The sequence below is a fragment of the Dermacentor andersoni genome, chromosome 8, assembly GCF_023375885.2.
Source record: "Dermacentor andersoni chromosome 8, qqDerAnde1_hic_scaffold, whole genome shotgun sequence".
Taxonomy (NCBI): domain Eukaryota; kingdom Metazoa; phylum Arthropoda; class Arachnida; order Ixodida; family Ixodidae; genus Dermacentor; species Dermacentor andersoni.
In genome coordinates, this window is record NC_092821.1 from 3,221,722 (window position 1) to 3,246,314 (window position 24,593).

The following is a 24,593-nucleotide window of genomic DNA, read 5'->3' on the forward strand; positions in this document are numbered from 1 at the left end:
ACGTATGAATGCTAAATAAATAAACAATTAAACCAAAAGTGTATCTGCGTGGTGGTTAAGGACGTTCGTTACTAGCGTGTGTTTTAGGGAGAGAAAGGATGGGAAAGATGCACGAGTAGGCAAAAAAATTGTCTTTCACACAGACGGTGGGGAAAGGAGAGGAAAAACAAAATAGTATCACAAATCGAGCTGCACGGGAGAGGCAGACGCGACGCTCAGATCATAGAGAGACAGGGATATAAATTGAAAAACAGTACCACACCAACATTCGGCGAGCCTAAAGTTCCATAGACCGTAAACGTCGTCTCACAGTTTTCGCGGGTCGTGACAGCTTGCCCGTCGTTGTTGCGGTACGGTCGTCGAAGCGAGCCGAGATAGAGATGGCACGGTCTCTGTGGCTGGAACCGGCACCGGCACACGGCTGCGCTACTCCATGCGGCAGCTGCCTACGTTGAGGACATCACTGCGAATTCACGAGGACCGTGACCCAGGGATGAACCACGCAGACAGCAACTCGGTAGGCGTCGACCAAAAACGGGCCTCAGCGACTGCGTCCTGGCAGGAGCCGCTCAGCAGTCCCGAAATAGGCCTCCGCACCTGGCCCAGGCAGGCGCACCCTGGTCACACGACCGCAGCAGGAACGGCACAGGCGCTCTTCTTTCCTAGCCGCTCACTCGTCTGGCAGCCACCATGGCTTCGCTGCTCGAGCTCCACCGCACGTTTCCCACGTAGCACTTCTTTTCCCTCCAGTTCCCGTGCTACCTTCCCTCGGCTAGTCTTCTCCGCTTCGGTTTAAATTTCCTGAATCTCGCAAAACCACTTAGTCCAAAAATTGCACCATTTAAGCAAATATAATAATATAAAAATGCCTATTGTGTCCTTTCTCCACGGTCATAAAATCATGATACATTAAAGACATCTCGCTGTCTTCCTTCGGTGTCTTCGGCTGGATCTTTTTTACTGATCGCACGTGTTGCGTATAGATGACGATAATTTGCGCTGGTCCGTCACTGTTCCCAGCGCAAGCCAGTGCGGCGTCCCCCGGTGCCCATCGACGCCACTCTGCCCTTTCCTGCGCCCTCGGTGGGCGTGCTGGGGCCCGTGCTCCCACCGCTGCAACAGGAGGCGTCGTTCCCAATGTGCGGAGCCCGAAATGCGTTCGGCATCCACGGCCGCGTGAAGAGTCTCCACTACCCGGAGAGCGGTGCAGACTTCGCCGAGTTCCCCTGGCATGTGAGTACATTTTTAATGCGATTAGCATTCTTTGCCTACTTCAGCCATGTTGAGCATTTCTATCTGTCTGTCCGTCCGTCTATGCAGCGATGTGCTCAGGGAGCCATTTCCTAGTCGAATGAATCGCTGAAGTGTGCTGCCTTTTTGTGGGGTTTGGGCTTTGCATGACACAATGCGGGTTACAGAAATTTAGAAAAACTTTGGCGAGCTAACACAAACGGTCAATTTCCACAGCACCGCGTTTGACACGGACGACGTAAGAACATGTCCGTGTCAAAAGTGGTGCTTAGAAAATGGATCGGTACAAGTACAATTTGCAATCTTAGCACACACAAACTCTTACGCACGTCAAGAAATAACGTTGTCTTTAATGCACACGATACCTACGGCACACGTGTCTTAAGCCAACGTAGCCTATTTGGCAAGCGTAACGTACGTACTGTCTACGTATGCTAAGAAATAGCGTTTCTAAACACGGCAGAACCCATGACTCCCGCTTCAATGCGAATTGATGAGAGCGCTCTCGCTATTGTTGATCGTCAGCGAATGGTGTAATACGGAAATCGAACAGTGCAAAAGACGGACGAAGAAGCAGACATAGGGGCTTCGCTCCGTCCCGTGTTTTTCTCCATTCCATTTCTGTTTAAACGTGCAACAACCAGCCGAGATCAATACGTTCCTGCATGATGAAATAAGATTTCGCTTCCTCTGAACTCGCCTGAAACAATATCGAAGAGAGCGTAATGCATCCCATTTGTGAAGTCCTTCGACGGTCGTTGCGTCCGTAAGGCTGGCGAGATGCGTCGGGTTTGAAACGACATAATGGTTGCTAAAGTTGGTGCTAATGTTTGTTGCTAATGTGAAGCTTCCCGCAAACGATATTTTTGTTACCCTGAAGTTTTCCTAAAAGCTGTAATGATGTGAATATGCGTATCTCAGATCAAGTCGTTGGATACAGTGAAGCCTCCTTGCTTGGCACGGGACGCCAGATGGTGCTCTCCCTGCTAACGAGTTTGGTTATGGGAATTCGTCGTTTGTTTTCTGTCTTTTCTTTGTTTTTTTTTATTTTTTACATAAGTAGGACATTAAGCAATATAACAAGAGCTTGGTGGCGCAACCCACCCCCGCTCCAAAGGGGACGCTCATAGCATCCATGCATCCATCCATCCATTTACGAGGTACCTTTTTGTGACACTAACGTACAAAGAGCTGTTGTGACCGCAAATGAGGCTATCTAAAAAGTGAGCCTAGAGAAAGGTTTCGAGGTTTTAGAAGTAAACAGGGAAGTGAGAAGGTATCGTGGTTTTCAACGAGAGGGGATCCACTTCGATCACATGCTTGAACAAGAAGTGGCTGGCAACTTGCTGGCCACGCATTTGCTTTTTCGGAGAACCCACAGGTGCTCAAGAGCCCTGGGTAGGTAGCAAAAAAGAAGGACCCCTAGGGCAACCTGCGACTAGCATCATCCTCCATAACAAAAAACGAGCAAAGGAGAAAGAAGAGATCGCCGTGTAATAGGCTACATAAACATGCAGGGTATCAGAAGGAAAAAAAGAATGCTAAGAGATTCCGGAGCAGTTAAATCGAAAACAGATAGGTGTGTATGCTGTTACAGAAACGCTCCTTATAGACATAGAAGAGCCCCCAAAGACTGAGAATTAAGTTTGGGAAGGGTGAAACAGAACTAAATCGGAATAAAGCGAGGGGGAGTCAGAATGCTCATAGACAAGGGATCCAAATGGAAAAGAGTAGATTGAAAGTGTCAAGAGCATCTTTGGTTACCAGGCACAATGAGCGGCAAGAAAACTTGGCTGGGCGAGAAGTATTTACGTACGGGATAAAGTGCAAAGACAAGAACCAGGGGTTACTGGAATATCTCAGTGCTGATATTAAGGGTTTAGGGAATGATGACGAAATTATCTTATCATGCGACATGAATGCTCACATACAGGATCTAGACTGTTACACCGGCAACAACGGTAAGCTAATGCTAGATCTCTGTGAGCAACGTAACCTCGTTATCGTAAATACGGGGCCCAGATTGGTAGGCAAATCAATGGGAAGTCGGGAATAGACAAAGGGTGATTGATTACTGTCTGATTACAGAAGGTATTTATGATACAATGGGATAAATGGTCATTTACAAGGAAGGGTATAGCAGCATACCATAAACGTATCATTTTGAAGATGGTATATGTAGTGGGGAAAGAGAGCAAGGAACGCAGAATGGCCAGTCCAAATTTGAGCACTGAACAAATAACTAATATAGTCACAAGGGTTGAGGCAAATAGCCAAACAAAAGGTGGAAATATATGAGCATCGAAGTGTAATTACGACGGAAATACGGAAAGAGAAGCAATGTGCTCGTTGGAAAAGAGAAAGGAAACCGAAAGCCTGGTGGAAAATAGAAATACGGGAAGCGATCCACGAACGACAGAGAGCATCACGAGATCTTAGACAGGCAAAGAAAGCTCAGTTGCCACATGTGGAAGTAGGCAGGGAATGGGAAATATACCGGGAGAAAAAAATATGTTCAAATACTGCTTCGAGCAAATGGAAAAGATGAAACTGAAGGTTGGTTGTAAGAAATACGCGAGAAAAACAAGGCCGCACATAGAATATTTCTGAACCGCGTAACCTTAGTAGGCACAAAGTTTGGAGCACTACAACAACATATCCTATACGAGGATGGAAACAATCTGGAAGTGGATACGGCTATAAATTACATTCGAAAAGTAACAGCCGAATCCTTCCAAGACAAGGACGACGTGCTTTTAGAGGAAAAGAAGAGCATGGACGAGAACCAGATAGAAAAAGAGCTGGTGCTAACAAATTTCAACTGGAAGAAAGGCGAAGAGAAAATTCCTAATCGCACAGCCAGATGGCTACAGGAGGTTCCCGTTAGGATGCTTAACGAACTAGGACCAAAAAGTGAGGAAGCTCCTTTGAAATAAATAGACGAATCCTTACAACATAGGCGAATACGAGACAGTTGGCGATAGAGCAGAATGAACTTAATTTGTAAAGGCAAGGAGGAACGACAAAGATCCCTCTATTGACCTTTGACCATTATATCGGTTATTTATTTATTAGCAATTCAGGCGAATGAATTATTTCGCACATCATTGATCCCCATACACCCCATACTATCAGTATCCCAAACGAAGTGGGTGATCTTTTATCAGGCACTGACTGCGCTAACGTTTTTACCACAACATTTTCTTCAGTTTCCACCATGGAATCCGATATGCCACTTCAAAGCATTTCTGCTCAAGCCATGTCAGAAATGTTTGCGATTAATTTTTCATTGAACGGTATCTGCAGCATAATATAGAACCTCAACATGTCATCGTCTGCTGACCCTGACAAAATTACTTCAAAACTCCTAGAATACACTAAAATCATTTCTCCTTTTTTAATCTTGCTGTTTTTCCAGTCATTAACCACAGGTAACCTATCAATCGAATAGAAAGTGGGCAAGGTCGTTTCGGTCTACAAATCAGGTAATAGGAACATACCACAAAACTGCCGCCTAATTTTCATAACACGCGCCCCTTGCAAAATCATGAAACATGTCATTTTTTCTCACTTCAGGGACTTTCTCGACTCAAACGATTTTTTTTCATTCTTACAACACGGTTTCCGAAAAGGGAGTGTCTTCTGAAATCCAATTGGACATCTTAATAATCTGCATTAAAACCTCGATACTAATACACAGACTGACACAATCTTCCTCCCTTTCGCAAAAGCCTTTGACAAAGTAGCTCATCAACGCCTGCTTCTAAAACTTTCACAGTCGATTATCCACCCCTAACGTTCTAAAATGGATAAAATTATTTCTTAGTAATCGCTCATAGTTTGTGCAAATCAATAATAGTGCTTCTAACCCGCTTTCTGTAACATCAGGCCTTCCACATGGCTCTGTGCTAGGACCGCTCCTGTTCTTAACATATAATAATCGTTTACCACTTAATGTATCTAGTCATATCTGCGTATTTGCTGAAGATTGTGTGGTCTACCATGCCATAACTGACGTCAGTGACAATGTATTGCTTCAGAACGACCTAAATTAAACACCACCACCACCACCACCACCACCACCATCATCATCATCATCATCATCATCATCTTGTTTTATGCCCACTGCAGGACGAATGGATCTCCCTGCGATCTCCAATTACCCTGTCCTGCGCCAACCCATTCCAACCAGCGCCCGCGAATTTCCTAATATCATCGCTCCACCTAGTCTTCTGCCGTCTTCGACTGCGTTTCCCTTTTCTTCGTACCCATTCTGTAACCCTAATGGTCCAACAGTTATCTGATGAGCGCATTACCTGACCTGCCCAGCTCCATTTTTTTCTCTTGATGTTAATTAGAATATCGTCTATACCCGTTTGGTGTCTGATCCAAACCACTCTCTTTCTGTCTCTTAACGTTATGCCTAGCAATCTTCGTTTCATCGTTCTTTGCGCGGAAGTTAACGACCTGAATAATATTCAAAATTGGTCTGATGACTAGCTAATGCTACTAAGTCCTTCTAAATGCAAAGTAATATCATTCCCCCTCCGTCGAAATCCTCTCGTATTCTCTTATGTAATAGAAAACAAGCCTATTGAACCAGTTAAATCTTTCCAATACTTAGGCACCACTATATCTCACGGCCTGGAGTGTGGCCTGATCCCGGTGACCAGAACCGGTAACGCACTCCCTCACCAGAGCAGGATTGGCCACCCTGGTGCAGTACTTGGCCACAACCTCCTATATGAACACAACAATCAAACCCCGGCCCTCAGTCCCCAGCAGCTGCGAAGCAACTGACCACGGCGGCGGTCAGACCTGCGACGCTGCAGAGGGTGCTAAGAATCCCTGGCTCCGGACAGGCCGCCATTGGAATATGAACCTGGCAACGTTTAACGCTAGAACATTATCTAGTGAGGCGAGTCTAGCAGTGCTATTGGAAGAATTAGAGGGCAGTAAATGGGATATAATAGGGCTCAGTGAAGTTAGGAGGCCAAAAGAAGCATATACAGTGCTCAGAAGCGGGCACGTCCTGTGCTACCGGGGCTTAGCGGAGAGACGAGAACTAGGAGTCGGATTCCTGATTAATAAGAATATAGTTGGTAACATACAGGAATTCTATAGCATTAACGAGAGGGTGGCATGTCTTGTTCTGAAACTTAATAAGAGGTACAAAATGAAGGTTGTACAGGTCTACGCTCCTACATCCAGTCATGATGACCAGGAAGTCGAAAGCTTCTATGAAGACGTGGAATCGGCGATGGGTAGAGTGAAAACAAAATACACTGTACTGATGGGTGATTTCAATGCCAAAGTAGGCAAGAAGCAGGCTGGAGACAAGGCAGTGGGGGAATACGGCATAGGCACTAGGAATAGCAGGGGAGAGTTATTAGTAGAGTTTGCGGAACAGAATAATATGCGGATAATGAATACCTTCTTCCGCAAGCGGGATAGCCGAAAGTGGACGTGGAGGAGCCCGAACGGCGAGACTAGAAATGAAATAGACTTCATACTCTGCGCTAACCCTGGCATCATACAAGATGTGGACGTGCTCGGTAAGGTGCGCTGCAGTGACCACAGGATGGTAAGAACTCGAATTAGCCTAGACTTGAGGAGGGAACGGAAGAAACTGGTACATAAGAAGCCGATCAATGAGTTAGCAGTAAGAGGGAAAATAGAGGAATTCCAGATCAAGCTACAGAACAGGTATTCGGCTTTAACTCAGGAAGAGGACATTAGTGTTGAAGCAATGAACGACAATCTTGTGGGCATCATTAAGGAGTGTGCAATAGAAGTCGGCGGTAACTCTGTTAGACAGGATACCAGTAAGCTGTCGCATGAGACGAAAGATCTGATCAAGAAACGCCAATGTATGAAAGCCTCTAACCCTACAGCCAGAATAGAACTGGCAGAACTTTCGAAGTTAATCAACAAGCGTAAGACAGCTGACATAAGGAAGTATAATATGGATAGAATTGAACAAGCTCTCAGGAACGGAGGAAGCCTAAAAGCAGAGAAGAAGAAACTAGGAATTGGCAAGAATCAGACGTATGCGTTAAGAGACAAAGCCGGCAATATCATTACTAATATGGATGAGATAGTTCACGTGGCTGAGGAGTTCTATAGAGATTTATACAGTACGAGTGGAACCCACGATGATAATGGAAGAGAGAATAGTCTAGAGGAATTCGAAATCCCACAAGTAACGCCGGAAGAAGTAAGGAAAGCCTTGGGAGCTATGCAAAGGGGGAAGGCAGCTGGGGAGGATCAGGTAACAGCAGATTTGTTGAAGGACGGTGGGCAGATTGTTCTAGAGAAACTGGCCACCCTGTATACGCAATGCCTCATGACTTCGAGCGTACCGGAATCTTGGAAAAACGCTAACATAATCCTAATCCATAAGAAAGGGGACGCCAAGGACTTGAAAAATTATAGACCGATCAGTTTACTGTCCGTTGCCTACAAAGTATTTACTAAGGTAATTGCAAATAGAATCAGGAACACCTTAGACTTCCGTCAACCAAAGGACCAGGCAGGATTCCGTAAAGGCTACTCAACAATAGACCATATTCACACTATCAATCAGGTGATAGAAAAATGTGCGGAATATAACCGACCTTTATATATAGCTTTCATTGATTATGAGAAAGCGTTTGATTCAGTCGAAACCTCAGCAGTCATGGAGGCATTGCGGAATCAGGGTGTAGACGAGCCGTACGTAAAAATACTGAAAGATATCTATAGCGGCTCCACAGCCACTGTAGTCCTCCATAAAGAAAGCAACAAAATCCCCATAAAGAAAGGCGTCAGGCAGGGAGATACGATCTCTCCAATGCTATTCACAGCATGTTTACAGGAGGTATTCAGAGACCTGGATTGGGAAGAATTGGGGATAAGAGTAAATGGAGAATACCTTAGTAACTTGCGCTTCGCTGATGATATTGCCTTGCTTAGTAACTCAGGGGACCAACTGCAATGCATGCTCACTGACCTGGAGAGGCAGAGCAGAAGGGTGGGACTAAAAATTAATCTGCAGAAAACTAAAGTAATGTTTAACAGTCTCGGAAGGGAACAGCAGTTTACGATAGGTAGCGAGGCACTGGAAGTGGTAAGGGAATACATCTACTTAGGACAGGTAGTGACTGCTGATCCGGATCATGAGAGTGAAATAATCAGAAGAATAAGAATGGGTTGGGGTGCGTTTGGCAGGCATTCTGAGATCATGAACAGCAGGTTGCCATTATCCCTCAAGAGAAAAGTTTATAACAGCTGTGTCTTACCAGTACTCACGTACGGGGCAGAAACCTGGAGGCTTACGAAAAGGGTTCTACTTAAATTGAGGACGACGCAACGGGCTATGGAAAGAAGAATGATAGGTGTAACATTAAGGGATAAGAAAAGAGCAGATTGGATGAGGGAACAAACGCGCGTTAATGACATCTTAGTTGAAATCAAGAAAAAGAAATGGGCATGGGCAGGACATGTAATGAGGAGGGAAGATAACCGATGGTCATTAAGGGTTACGGACTGGATTCCGAGGGAAGGGAAGCGTAGCAGGGGGCGACAGAAAGTTAGGTGGGCAGATGAGATTAGGAAGTTTGGAGGGTCAACATGGCCACAATTAGCACATGACCGGGGCAGTTGGAGAAGTATGGGAGAGGCCTTTGCCCTGCAGTGGGCGTAACCAGGCTGATGATGATGATGATGATGATGATATCTCACGACCTTGGCTGGTGTTTGCATGTGAATAACGTTACAAAATCTGCTAACAAAAGGTCGGTTTTTTGAACGCCACTTACGGGAAGGTCCTCCCCACGTAAAACTACCAGCATACAAATCGTTCATCAGACCTGAACTTGACTAGGCTGCTGCTATTTGGTGCCCGCATGAAATTCACCTTAATAACGCCCTTGAAGGCGTACAGAATTGTGCTGCTAGGTTCACTCACTCAGGATATTCTTACGACATCAGCGTATCGTCCTTAAAAGCGGACACCAGTTTACGCCAGCCTGTCATTATATCACAAATTTTTTGCACAGTCCGTCCACCATACATTTCACCGTTGGCATGAACATCACGTCGCACTAAGTGTATCTCGCCCCAAAACGCGCACTCTGACTTTTTCGTCTTGTTTTTTTTTCCTGGTGTAGTTGTAGACATCGCTGCCATCCCCAGTTCATCTGCACTCACGGAAGAAGTGTCAGCAGTTCTCTCATGTTAACTAATACTTTTTAACTATAGTTGTAATCCAACCCCTTATGTAATACCCCCGTCTGGGGTCTTTAAGGAAATAAATAAAAAAGAAAGAAACAGGAAAAACCATGTCGTTCACCCGCAGGCCCTCACGTTTCCGTACACAATTGAAAGCTTGCCTCTGGAATCAACTGATACCTATAAATACCTTGGTGTCAGTGTGTCCAACGACTTGATCGCATGTACGCATGTTCCTGACATCCTTGTGTAGAAAGGGAGAAAGAGAGCGAGGTGAGTCAGTGTAGACCAGCTGGGTGATCTGTGCCGGGGTAAGGGGGTGAACGGAATTAAAGATGCTAGAAAAAACACACACACACAAAGATTATACACAATTACAATGCTAAACATCATTGCAGCTTTTAAGAAAACTTTAGGGTTCCTAAAACATGATCTGCGGAAAGCTCCCAAACACGTAAAATTACTTGAACGACCTAAACTATTTCCAGAAGAGGGTTGTAGCGCCGAGAAACACAACACACAGCAAGCGAGACGGGACAGGCGCAAACTTCCAACTGTTTATTCACCGCGTATGCGAATGAATATGAGGACAAATTAAGATGGGTAGCAAGAACCAAACATGCGCGCGAGGGTTTTTACAAAAAAGCGGATAAAGATAGGTGAGGCACACACGTATCTCATGCCCGTCTATCTAGAAAAGCAGTTTCATTCTTATAAATGGAGATAGATGGGGCGCTAACACAATCGCTGCAGTTTCTTTCAATATAGAAGGCCTCCAACAGTTCACGGGCTGTCTGGTCCTTACTTCTGTTTAAAACCTTTGCTTCATTTAGCCTTGCCACACACTTAATCTTCCTTTCTTCTCCGCAGGCTTTACAATGATGCGGTAGATTAGAACCAGTGCCATTTTGTAAATCTCGATTATTTTCCGCTAATGGATCGTTAATACAACGGCCGGTTTGTCCGATGTACTTCTTTCCGCATGTGAGAGGTATCTGATATACGACTCCCACGGCACATTTAACAAGAGGAGCTGCATGTCTCTTTTTACATTCAGTTTTGTTTACCTTGTTGGGATCAGTTTTAACACACAAGCCAACCAGTTTCTTTGGGGCGGAAAAAACCACAGGAACCTTATATTTTGTCGCTACATGCTTCTAATTGTGCGCTACCTTATGGGTGTACGGGATGACAACCGGTCTAGTTTTGCTTTTGGTGACGTCATCTTGGTTTCCCATTTTTTTTACTTTCTTTTTTCACTTTTTGCAGCAAGGCTTCAGCTACTCCGGTTAAGATCGAGGTTGGAAAGCCTACTTTTTCCAACTTCCGAATCTGGGTGTGAAAGCTTTCCTCTGCCTTATGGCAACTAGATTTCTCGCTTGCTGTGTGTTGTGTTTTTCGGCGCTACAACCCTCTTCTGGAAACATGCGCCAACTAGCCCCCCAACAAGTATTACTCAGTTACCTAAACTAGACACACCTCCGGTATCTGGAATCCGCATGAAGCGTATCTCATTGGCACTCTCGAATCGGTCCAAAACCGTGCAGCTCGGTTCGTGCATTCTTAATTCTCAGACGACATCTACGTCTTCCAAAACTCACCCTAGCTGCGTCGGCCCATGGCTTCTCTCTGTCTTTGCCACAATTTATTTTACCCTCGTACTTATCATCAAGCACCTAACATCCGCACTAAACGACTTGTGGGCCGTTGAAGCGCATAATTTTATTTTGTTGGTGGTTGAGGAGCTTGGAGTGAGGTAGCTTCCGGAGCGCAGTTGGAAAATGTCGTAGATGCCTTATTATTGTGGGAGGCTGCGCAATATTACCTTTAATAAATTTCATTATATCAACGCCATTGCAATCAATCTGCGCTGCAACTGGAACGTGGTTTTGTGTCGTATTAAGGCGGCAACATTTGCATCGCCCTGGAAAAGTTTGCTCACAGAGGCCAGGTTTAATTGTGGCGTTGGCAGCGTAGTGACCGCCGCCTGGCTCGCAGGTGGGCATCATGAAGAAACTGGCGCCACAGGAGAGCCTGTACGTGTGCGGGGGGACTCTCATCGCCAGCCAGTGGGTTGCCACGGCGGCCCACTGCCTCAAGAGGTAAGTGCGAGTTTTGGCTGTATACGGTATATTCGGCTGAACATTGAAGAAAAACGGCGCTGGCTATGTAGGGCCAGGCGGGCTGGTGGTTTATTCACAGGAAGCAAGATGGCGTACACACAAACAGGCGGGCAATTGTGAATGGCCTGAGGCTTCCCTCGTTCGAGCCCTGCTGGTCGCTTTCTATGAGTTCTTAGACAACGCAATAGCAAATTCAGGGGCATTCTATCGGTGTGCGTTAAATGCGTTATCATTATGTCGCGCCTCTTGGAAATCCCCAATCCATGATTTAAACCACGTTGACCATTTTGCAATGTGTAGTTTAGGAGCTCACTTGACCCTAGCCCAGTGCAACTGACGGTGGTCCAGAGCACACCACCGTCAGTTCCACTATACAGGTTGCCTGTTGCAGTTAGCGCAATTCTAGTACATGAGGTCGTCTACTCGATACTTGCACAAAAGATTGAAACGGATAATCCAACTAATTAAAAAACTCAATAATAATCGTAGGCGCATATTGCAATTTACAAATTCTAGCCGTGGAGTTCACAAAGCGGATGCACTTGAAACGAATTCTCAGGATGACACCAGTTTCAAGACATTACTTCCTGAATTTTTCGTAGAAATGCATTGGCGTTCCAGTTGCTTGTATTTTCATTTTCATTGCTTTCATTTTATTACCTTAAAGACCCCTTGCGGGATATTACATAAGGGGTGGCTGGTACAAAAATACAGGAGGTTGCCCACTATGTTATTTTACAGACAGAACACTCTTTACTTCTTCCACGAAGGCAGATGAGGTGGTGATGGCAGCGACGTGGTGGGGAAGGCCGTTCCAGTCTTTAGCTGTACGATGAAAAAATGATGACGAGCAGGTGACAGTGCGCGCGCTAGGGCGAGCAACATTTAGTGGGTGGCCTGTGCGCAGCGACATGCGTGAAGGTGGTAAAATCTAAGGTGCGCGGCGAAGCGAGCTGGTGTAGAATTTATGGAATAGTTATAAGCTCGTGATACGGCGATGGTGTGCTAGTGTGTCCAAACCAGACTCTACTTTTAATGGTGATACGCTGATATCATATCTTACGACGCGGTTCTGTATGGATTCTAATGCGTTGCTGAGGCAAATCTGGTGAGGATGCCATATGGGTGATGCGTATTCGAGTTTTGGCCTAACCAATGTTTTATATGCTAGTAGTTTTACCTGTTGAGGAGCACTGCGGAGGTTGCGTTTCAGAAATCCCAAGGTTTTGTTAGCAGATGATATGATAATAGTTATATGCGAGCACCAGTTTAAATCATGCGTGATCGTAATACCTAGGTACTTAATAGAGTTTACAGAGTCGATTGGGATGTGATCAATTCTGTAGAGAAAGTCATGATGATTACGGCTGCGGGAAATTGACATAGATTTACATTTATTATTGTTTAGTACCATTAACCAGTGATCACACCAGGCTGTAATGTTGTCCAGGTCATTTTGAAGATAAATGCAGTCATTACTATTAGTGATAGTTCGATAGACAACGCAATCATCAGCAAACATACGAATCTGAGAGGAAACATGTAATGGAAGATCGTTAATGTGTATTAGTAACAGGAGGGGACCTAAGACTGAACCTTGGGCTAAGCCTGATGTTACGGGAATAAATTCTGAGGTAATATTGTTAGCACTGACGGACTGTGATCGGTTACTAAGAAATTCTTATATCCATGTTAGGACATTGGGGTGGAATTTCAAGCGGGAAGTTTTAATAATAAGCGTTGATGAGCTACTTTATCAAACGCCTTTGCAACGTCAAGAGAAATATCGGTCACGTGTTAGCATCGAGATTTGAGTGTAGGTTATGAAGAAATGTAGCTAATTGAGTTTCACATGACAGGCCTTTACGGAAGCCATGTTGCGACAGATGGAAAAAGTTACTACTGTCTAGGAAATTAATTACGTGTGAGTATATGACGTGTTCCATCATTTTGCAAGGGATAGTAGTTATGGATATTGGACGATAATTTAAGGGTGAATTACGGTTACCTGATTTGTAGACTAGAACGACCTTGCTGTTTTTCCACTCGTTAGGGAGCGTGCTTGATGGTAATGATTGGGAATACAGCAGGGTTAAATACATGGAAGAGATGTGCTTCGTGTTCTTTAAAAGCTTTGACGTGATATCGTCAACACCAGCTGATGAAGATAATGTATGATTATCAATGAGTGCGGATATTCCATCTGGTGAAAAAATAATATCCGGCATTGGAGCCACGACAGCAGCCAGGAAAACAGGAAGAGGCACGTGTGGTTCGGTAGTGAAAACAGATGAAAATGCATTGTTAAACAGTTTGGCACAGTCAATATCAGGTAAACTTTCACCATCTTTCGAAACTCTGACACCAGGGGATGACTGGTGATTGATAACCTGCCAAAATTTTTTGGGGTTACTGTTGAGCATACGGAGTAGGTCTGAATGAAAAATGAGTGCTTCTGTTGCCGGATAGCTATCAGGTAGGCGCGTTCAGATGCATAGTATATTTCCCAGGAGCTAGGGCTTGGCCTCAATTTAGCGGAGCGAAATAGACGTTTCTTTTTGTTTTCCAGTTTTTTTAGTGCGTTCGTGAACCATGGTTTATTGCGATTAGAGCTAAATAAAATAGCTGGTATAAACTGCGCAGCGGGGTTAGTCATCTTATTTTGGAAGAGTAACCAGTTTTCTTGTATTGAGCGATTTTCAAAACCTAATTCAAATGATTGATAGAATGCGACTAATTCGTTGTTTATCATGGTATAATTCTCTTTTTCGTACACGCGCATTGTTTTCTGATCCGAATGACGTACTATAGGTGAAAATGAGAAAACAGCGTGGATTACTTTGTGATCACTTATTACGCGTTGGTAGTTAAGGAGGACATGTTTTCAGGACGAGTGGTTAGTATGAGGTCTAGTATGCTAGCCGAGCCACGAGTTGCACGCGTTTGCTCTGTTATCATCTGGGAGAGGTTAAAATTAAGGCAAATATCTAAGAATCTTCTAGCTCCTGTCATGCTAGTAACTGTGCTAGAATAATTTGACCAATTGATATGTGGGTAATTGAAATCCCCAAACAGCAAGATGCAAGCGTTCGGGAATTTTTTTTTTTTTTTTTGTTAAATGGTTCAAGGTGTTATTGAGATAGCGGGGGGAAGTCAGGAGTAGTGTTGGGGGGACGATAACAGACGCCAAGAAGCAGTAGCTGCGGATTAGCGCGAATAATTAGCCATACAACTTCTAGGTCAGTGGCCATATTAACTGTGGAGCACATTGTATGTTTTTTTACTGCGATAAGAACGCCACCACCTCGAGTACCCTGTCTATCTTTACAAAAAACATTGAAATTTGGTAGTTCACTCAGAACGTCACCCTCAGTGACATCATTGGTAAGCCATGTTTCAGTTAGTATAAGTAGGTCACTGCCGGACGAAGATACTAGATCTGATACTTGTTCTCTTTTCGGAAGAAAGCTTCTTATGTTAGTAAAAATAACAGAGATTGAAAAAGATTCTCGGGGAGCAAGCAGAGCACGTCGGGACGAATGCTGGTGACAACGCGGTGAATGCTGGTGACAACGAATTGGGATGCTGGATCAAAAATGTAGCGTTTTGAACCTATGAATAATGTTCTAAAGCGAAGTGAAAAAGGAACTGATTGGCTTCGTGCAAAAGCGACTAGATGTTTTCGCGCGTTCTGTACCAGCTTAGAAAAATCCTCACCCATGGCGTACGAAGTGTTTTTAAGCTTGCGGCCATTCGACAAGATGGCTTTTTTTGTTTTAAAGAAGGAAAGTTTGACGATGATGGGCCGCTTACGACCAGGGATGTATCGACCAAGGCGATGTGCTCGCTCGATTTCCCTTGGCTCTAGGGAAACATTTAACTGGTCAGAACTCAGCCGAATGACCAGTTCTTCTGATTGAGCAAATGATTCAGATTTGTTAGTATCCGTAATGCCATAAAAGATCAAGTTGTTGTGCCGAGAGTGATTATCGCCATCATCAAGGCGAGCTTCAAGGTTACAAACCCGATGAACCGTCTCAGCGGTGTCGGTTTGCACGGTTCCGAGCTGCTGCCTCAAGGACTCAATTAGCTGGCAGTTTGCTTCAACGCTTGTTAAGCGTCTACTGAGTTGGATCAGGGCGTCATTAGTTGCCAGCAGCTGATGTCTAAGATCCTGGACTTCCGAGAGAAGTTTAGACTGTCCAGAAGATAATTTCTTTAGCTCCTCTAAGACTGCCGCTGTATGGGGTCCAGGATTCAGCTCATTATCGCCTGATTGCAGCGAGAGGAAACGAGCAACAGCAAAGCATTCACACGACATAGAAAACAAACACTCGGTGCTCGGCAGCTGTACCAAGAGGTAATTGCTCGTCCTTTTAGCAAATAAACTGCGTGGTGAACCAACCTGCATGGCGAAGAGCAGCGGGTTAGTGGACATGCTAGAGGCACAGCCGCTGAGCCCACCTCGCTTGAATGCCCACCTTGCTTGAATGCCTAAATCAACGTTTCTTTAAGAAAATAACTGGAACGCCATTGCATTTCTTTGAAAAGTTAGAAAACATTATTAGTGAATTTTTTTTAATTAGTTGATTATGCTTTTCAGTTTTTTGTTGAAGTAATGTCCACCTATTCGAGTACAGGAGCTCATGAACATTAATTGTGCTGTCTACCACAGGCAACCTATAGAAAATTTTGAAAGTGGTCGCGGAAACACCCTGTATATATATATATATTTTTTTTTATACAGCAGGGGTGACACCGTACCACCCTTTATAAGGAAGCGAGTGTGTCTAACGCCGGATGAAGTAAAGAACGCCTTGGGAGCTATGCAAAGGGGGAAGGCAGCTGGGGAGGATCAGGTAACAGCAGATTTGTTGAAGGATGGTGGGCAGATTGTTGTAGAGAAACTGGCCACCCTGTATACGCAATGCCTCTAACGTCGAGCGTACCGGAATCTTGGAAAAACGCTAACATAGTCCTAATCCATAAGAAAGGGGACGCCAAAGACTTGAAAAATTATATACCGATCAGCTTACTGTCCGTTACCTACAAAGTATTTACTAAGGTAATAGCAAATAGAATCAGGAAAGCCTTAGACTTCTGTCAACCAAAGGACCAGGCAGGATTCCGTAAAGGCTACTCAACAATAGACCATATTCACACTATCAATCAGGTGATAGAGAAATGTGCCGAATATAACGAACCCTGATATATAGCTTTCATTGATTACGAAAAAGCGTTTGACTCAGTCAAAACCTCAGCAGTCATGGAGGCATTACGGAATCAGGGGGTAGACGAGCCATATGTAAAAATACTGAAAGATATCCACAGCCACCATAGTCATCCATAAAGAAAGCAACGAAATCCCAATAAGGAAAGGCGTCAGGCTAAGAGGTACGATCTCTCCAATGCTATTCACAGCGTGTTTACAGGAGGTATTCAGAGACCTGGAGTGGGAAGAATTGGGGTTAAGAGTTAGTCGAGAATACCTTAGTAACTTGCGATTCGCTGATAATATTGCCTTGCTTGGTAACTCAGGGGACCAATTGCAATGCATGCTCACTGACCTCGAGAGGCAAAGCAGAAGAGTGGGTCTAAAAATTAATCTGCAGAAAACTAAAGTAATGTTTAACAGTCTCGGAAGAGAACAGCAATTTACAATAGGTAGCGATGCACTGGAAGTGGTAAAGGAATACATCTACTTAGGACAGGTAGTGACTGAGGATCCGGATCATGAGATTTAAATAATCAGAGGAACAAGGATGGGCTAGGGTGCGTTTGGCAGACATTCTCAGATCATGAACAGCAGGCTGCCATTATCCCTCAAGAGAAAAGTGTATAACAGCTGTGTCTCACCAGTGCTCACGTACGGGGCAGAAACCTGGAGGCTTCCGAAAAGGGTTCTACATAAATTGAGGACGACGCAACGAGCTATGGAAAGAAGAATGATGGGTGTAACGTTAAGGGATAAGAAAAGAGCAGATTGGGTGAAGGAACAAACGTTAGTTAATGACATCTTAGTTGAAATCAAGAAAAAGAAATGGGCATGGGCAGGACATGTAATGAGGGGGGAAGATAACCGATGGTCATTAAAGGTTACGGACTGGATTACAAGGGAAGGGAAGCGTAGCAGGGGGCGGCAGAAAGTTAGGTGGGCGGATGAGATTAAGAAGTTTGCAGGGACAACATGGCCACGATTAGTACATGACAGGGGTTGTTGGAGAAGTATGGGAGAGGCCTTTGCCCTGCAGTGGGCGTAACCAGGCTGATGATGGTGATGAGTGTGTCTGCTCTTAGTCAGGGAAGGACAGAAAACGGACATATCCTGTTTAACATAATAAAAGACTTAGTATGGGTAGACATTGATGAAATGACGCGAATTGCCCTTAATAAGCACAACAAACACGTGAGGTAATCACATTCGACAAAGACCAGTTCCAAACATTCCATTTTCTCGTGACCGCGCACGAATGGAACCGTCTTTCTGCTGACGCTACAAATGCTGAAGCTCGCGCTTTATTTCCAACCCTTGTTCCACATTGCTTGTAAGGATGGTATTTGTTTTGTTTTAAGACATTGAAGTGCTCATGTGTTAGCTTTATTTCTTTTTGATGTACATCTATATTTTTCTAGTATTGCAATGTATTGCAATTATGTATTTTTGTAGAGCGTACTGTATTGATAGGTTATGATACGTGCGTCTTTTTATTCATGTAATGTCCGAAAGCATTACTGGATGTATGTAGCGTTTTATTGAGCTATTTTCAGCACTCAAGCGGTGAACATGAATGCAATACAATCAATCCAATATTGGACTGAGCGCATCGTCAAACACACACACACACACACACACACACACACACATATATATATACATTGTAACGATGCTAGTAAAACAACGATATTTATTAAAGGTGACCTTGTGCCCACAAGTATATGTCACTGCGGTCGTGAAGAAGTCCCCGGCAGTCGCGTTCGCAAAACTGGGCTCGAACCGTCTTCCTCTTCTCCTCGCGTGACACCGCGTGCGCGTGGCGCATGCGAGCCGGGTCCAACTGACTGCCCGTGCCACGAAGATCGATGCCTGTTGTTGCTGAACAACACCACTGTACAGCGTGCACAGTGCCCAAAGCAAAGGGCGCGCAACTTGAATGTCACCAAGTTTGTCGTGGCATTATGCCACTCCTTCCCGCATCGGCCCGATGCATGGGAGAAAGTAGGGGTTCCTGTGGGCTCTTACTTTTTTGTTGTTGTTGTTCATGACCTCTCCTGGTAGGGTTTCATGCGGACAACATGCACAACTTCCGTGGAGTCTTGGGCTCTCGTGTCCAGCGGATTTCACTTCGTAAGTGACGTCGCTTATGCGACGAAGTATTTCGTAAGGGCCGAAGTATCGGCACAGAAGCTTTCCAGACAGTCCACGGCGTCGCACTGGGGTCCATACCCAAACCTTGTCACCGGGCTGGTAATGAGCTTCACTACGGCGCTGGTTGTACCGGCTGGAGTCGATGCGTTGTTGGCGGTGTATTCGGTACCTTGCCATCTGTCGTGCCTCCTCGGCTCCTTGCAAGAAATCATCTAGGTCAGATGAGTTATGGTTTTCTTCATCTAACGGCAACATAGCATCCAAAGTTGTGGTTACTGCTCGGCCGAGTACAAGTTCAAACGGGGTGACTCGTGTTGTTTCCTGTACGGCCGTATTATATGCGAAGGTGATGTATGGCGAAATTTCGTCCCACAGCCTATGTTCAACGTCGACATACATCGAAAGCATGTCGGTCAGTGTTCTGTTGAGGCGTTGAGTTAAACCGTTTGTCTGAGTGTGGTACGCCGTAGTTTTCCTATGATCAGTATGTGTCATTTGCAACAAGCATTTCATTAGGTCCGCAGTAAAGGCCGTTCCACGATCGGTAATAACTGTGGGAGCGCCATGCCTGAGCACGATATTGTGGACAAAAAATTTTGCAACTTCGACAGCCGTTGCATTGTACAGGGAATCAGTTTCTGCGTAACGGGTTAGATAGTCCGTGGCCACCACTATCCACTTTTTGCCTAAAGATGATGTCGGGAAGGGTCCAAGGAGGTCCATACCGACTTGTTGGAATGGGGCTTTTGGTGGCTCTATAGGCTGGAGGAGGCCGGCCGGTTTTACGGAGGGAGTCCTGCGCCTTTGACACTCGCGACAAGTCTTGACGTAGTGCTGCACGAATCCTGGCGACTGTACGGCTCACGCCCATGTGTCCAGACGTCGGCTCATCGTGACATGCAGGCAAAATTTCTTCTCGCATAGATGTGGGTACGACAAGTAAAAACTTTGTCTCGCTGTTCTCGAAGTTTCTCTTGTAGAGGACACTTAATTTCCTCGCAGACAGAACAAGGATAGCCCCCTAAAGAAAATACGCGGGAGTTGAACGTCGAGTCCCTCCAGGCGCTGTATAAGTGGAAGCAATTCCGGGTCATCTCGTTGTTGTTGAGCAATTTGTGACGCGTCAACAATGCCAAGGAACGAGAAATCCTCTTCCTCTGACACAGTTGTCTCGACGGGTGCGCGTGACAAGCAGTCGGCATCGCTGTGTTTCCTCCCGGATCGGTATACGACAGTAATGTCATACTCTCGAAGCCTAAGGCTCCATCTTGCTAGTCATCCGGATGGATCCTTGAGATTCGCCAGCCAGCAAAGCGAATGGTAATCGCTGACTGCTCTGAATGGTCTACCATGGAGGTAGGGCCGAAATTTACATGTTGCCCAAATGACTGCAAGGCACTCTTTCTCGGTTGCGGAGTAGTTTGCCTATGTTTTCGAAAGCTTACGGCTGGCATAAGCGATTACTTTCTCCTGGCCGTTATTCCACTGCACTAGTATGGCACCGAGGCCGACGTTACTCGCATCGGTATGAACTTCAGTGTCGGCTGTCTCATCAAAATGGGCAAGGATTGGAAATGCTTGCAGGCGTTTCCTTAACTCGTCAAAGGCGTCTTGTTGTTCGCTTTTCCACATGAAAGGTTGATCTTCTCTTGTCAGTATTGTAAGGGGCTCAGCAATGTTTGAAAAGTATTCCACAAATCTTCTGTAGTATGCGCATAAACCCAAGAAACGTCGCGCTGACTTTTTGTCTGTTGGTGTCGGGAACCTCGCAACAGCTGCTGTCTTCTCGGGATCTGGCCGAACGCCTTCAGCACTGATGACGTGTCCGAGAAACCGAAGTTCATCGAAGCCGAATTCACATTTTTCCGGCTTAATTGTCAAGTTTGCTGCGCGAATAGCTTCTAATACTAGTCTCAGGCGCTCTAGATGTTGGTCAAATGTGGTGGAAAATACGACCACATCATCCAAATACACTAAGCATGACTGCCATTTCAATCCTGCAAGCACAGAGTCCATCATTCGCTGGAACGTTGCGGGCGCGGAACAGAGGCCGAATGGAAGTGCTTTAAATTCGTAGAGGCCATGAGAGGTTACGAATGCTGTCTTTTCACGGTCCCGTTCATCCACCTCTATTTGCCAATATCCACTCTTGAGATCCAAGGAGGAGAAAAACTTTGCACATCGGAGCCGATCTAAAGTATCGTCGATACGCGGAAGGGGGTACACATCCCGCTTGGTTACGCTGTTCAGTTTACGGTAGTCGATGCAGAATCGGTGTGTTATCTTTTTTCTTAACGAGCACTACCGGACACGCCCATGGACTGCTGGAAGGCTGAATAACGTCATCTGAAAGCATCTCCTCTACTTGCTTCTTGATGATCTCCCTTTCTTTTGGTGAAACTCGATACGGGTGCTGGCATACCGGTCTTGCGGCGTCCTCTGTTATGATTCTGTGCTTCGCAACAGACGTGCGCCGTACCTTCGAGGACGTGGAGAAGCAGTCAGAAAAATCCTTTATCAGGGCATATATCTGTTTCTTTTAGGCTTCCGGGAGTCTCGGGTTGGCGGTAATTGATCTGTCGACACTGCAGGTTGCTGGCAGGGCAGTTGACGTAGTTAGGCTGCATAATTCGGTCGCTTCACAGAACTCGTGGAAATAAGCAATAGCTGTTCCTTGTGCGATGTGTTGGAATTCATTACCGAAATTTGTAAGTGCGACATTTGCGCGGCCATCGCTTAACTGAACAAGGCCCCGAGCCACGCAAATACCTATGTTGAAAAGGAGCTCTATGTTTCCATCCGCTATGCCTTCGCGGTCGGAAAATCTTTCATTCTCCACAAGAACCATTATACTGCAGCGTGGCGGCACAGTTACGTCATCGTCAACGACGCGCAGTGCAGCGAGACGTCGCTCCTCCGATTCTTCCACAGGTATAGCTTGTTTTGTCGAGAAAGATACACTGGACCTACGTAGGTTAATTATGGCGCCGTTAGCTTGTAGAAACTCCATTCCCAATATAAGTTCCCGCGAACATTCTGGCAGTACAATAAAGTCAGAAACGCAAGTGAAGCCTTTTATCGTAAGTCTTGCGGTGCATCGGCCAAGGGGCGTAATAAGATGACCGCCTGCCGTGCGTATCTGCGGACCAGTCCACTTCGTCACAACTTTTTTAAGGTGCTTCGCCATTTGAAGCTTACTACCGAATAATCAGCGCCGGTGTCGACTAAGGCATTCAGCTCGCATCCGTCTATTATCAACCGCAAATCTGACGTAATCGTTTCGTTCCTGCACCTGTAGACTGGAATTATCTCGTCACCGCACTGGAATCGCATTGGAGGATCTTCGTAACTCTGGTTATCAGCGGCCTCACCTCCACAGGTCGCTTGCTTCAGTTTTCCTGGTGTGGGCTTGGTGAACGACGCCTAGGCAATCTTGGAGACGCGCGTGGGCTAGGTGATCGGTAGCGCATGGGCGACGGTGATCGTAGTTGACATTGGCGAGGAGTAACGGGGCTTTGGCGCGTCGACAACTATTCTTCGATCTCCGCTGGCCGTTAACCGTTTCGGGGGCATGGTGCGCTTAAGGGAAAACCCCTTAACCCAACTTGATGGTACGGGCAGAACCTATACAGGTGACCCGCTTCTCCGCGGTGGAAACACAGAGGCCTGCGCTCGTGGTCACGCCAGACGTCACTTTTCCGGGGCCTTTGTTCCACAAAACGAGGTGCACTACGTGCTAAAGGCTGATAGGCAGCCGGTGGTTCCAGTAGAAGAGGTGCACTGCCTACTGTAGGAGGGTAGGGAACGGTCGTCGCAACTGCTCCACTACTGTGTACCGCGGGCTGCCTGAGTTTGTTGGCGTACGTTGGGGTGCGCCGCGTCGGCTCTGGCTCACGCTCTGGATCTCGTATGACGTTCCTGAGTTCGTCCCGGACAAGTCGACGATAGATAGTGCAGCTGGAGCCTGAGGTATCTGCAACTTGTGGAGCTCTTCCCTGATCACTGACCGGACAAGCTCCCGCAGGGCTTCCAGGTCGTTTGGCAGGCCTCCAGGGAAGACATGGACAGGCGCGCAGCTTGCCTCACGGTTGTATTGCCGAGCCCGCTGTTCCAGCGTCTTTTCGATGGTCGTTGCTTCACATCTGAACTCGGCGACCGTGCGCGGTGGGGTGCGGACGAGAACTGCGAAGAGTTCCTGGTTTACTCCACACATGAGATGGCGCAGCTTCTTATCTTCACTCATGGTGGGATCAGCACGCTTGAACAGGCGGGACATGTCCTCGATATACATCGCCACGTTCTCGTTTGCGAGCTGGTTCCTGGCTTGAAGTGCGATTTCCGCCTTTTCTTTACGATCCGTGCTGGCGTACGTTGCTAGCAGTTGCAGTCGAAATTCCTCCCAAGAGGTAAAAGAGGGTTCGTGGTTTTTATACCACGTTTTTGCGAAGTCTTCCAAAGCGAAATATACGTTACGGAGCTTCTGTCTCTCATTCGATTCATTAAAGCTCGCCACTCTCTCGAACAGTTCCAACCAATCTTCCACGTCTTCGAACGAGTCACCATGGAATGTTGGCGGCTTGCAAGGTTGGCTCACGACTAGCTGTGCCGGTGTTACCTGGGTAGTCATTGTGGCGGCGTCCGTTGTGGGAGTTTCTCTTGGCAAGAAGAGAAGAGGGCCGAATTCGGGCGAGTCACCTCGAAGACGACGGCTGATCCGCTGGTGTACAGGGACTCGCGGGTTGTCGGGGCTACGCTGACTTTCGTTCGTGGGGCTTCGACTCATACCCCTTCGACTCATATATATATATATATATATATATATATATATATATATATATATATAGTGAAATAGACGTGCGTATGAAGTAGAAATATTCGAAATATACCATCGTCATCATCTAAGAATGACTGCCCTGACGCTATCGGAAGCCACCCTGTGCCGAAAACCGCCATGTAAAGCATGTCCCTACATGCGTACATCGCAGCAAGTAACTAGTCAACTGCGATACCTTAAGCGTAATATATGCGATTGAATGTACCCTCTGCAAAACAAAAACAATAAGTTGGACCACCAGAAGGGCCTTTTAGGTTGCGTTTGAGCAATCACAAATCGCACGCTAACACGTTGCCCAACCTGCCCATCTCAAAACACGTATCCTGGCCACTGATTTGATAAGATAAAAGGTACGTTGCTCAAATCGGGATCTCCTTCAAATCATGATAAAGAAACCCGTTAATTTTTCCTTATATGCATAGACGCGACGGTATCAAACTTATCAGTTTGATGATACCCCCGCCATGGTTTGAACGAAAGTGTAGGAAAATTGATTTGCCTGTCCACATCTTCCCTCGTTTCTTTTCTTTTTCATTAGTACGGCACTATTTTTCCGTTTTACTAGAAAGTCACCATTTTTTCTTTTTGCTTCCAATTTTCTTTAATTTTTTCGTTTGTTGTTGATTGGTGACGTAGCACCTATTCGGTGACGTTTTCTACTGTCACCTGACAATTGCAGCTCGAATTTCATTTTCTGTGCGTATCTTCAAATTATGCGTTTACAAACGCCATCTGTTTAGGCATGTATCAGCTGTTTCTTCAGAACGATTGACACGCATTCTGTTTGCGCATTTCTTCGTTTTGTATG

General features: G+C 45.8%; 1 protein-coding gene across 1 annotated transcript in view; it reads left to right on the forward strand.

Moving 5' to 3' along the window:
* Positions 1–24,593, forward strand: part of LOC126526714 (uncharacterized) — a 140,741-nt gene that overhangs the window by 63,543 nt on the left and 52,605 nt on the right. The window contains exons 4-5 of the mRNA XM_055068347.2: positions 1,021–1,233; positions 11,461–11,564. Of these exons, the coding sequence (XP_054924322.2) occupies positions 1,021–1,233; positions 11,461–11,564 (317 nt within the window). The remainder of the gene's footprint in view (positions 1–1,020; positions 1,234–11,460; positions 11,565–24,593) is intronic.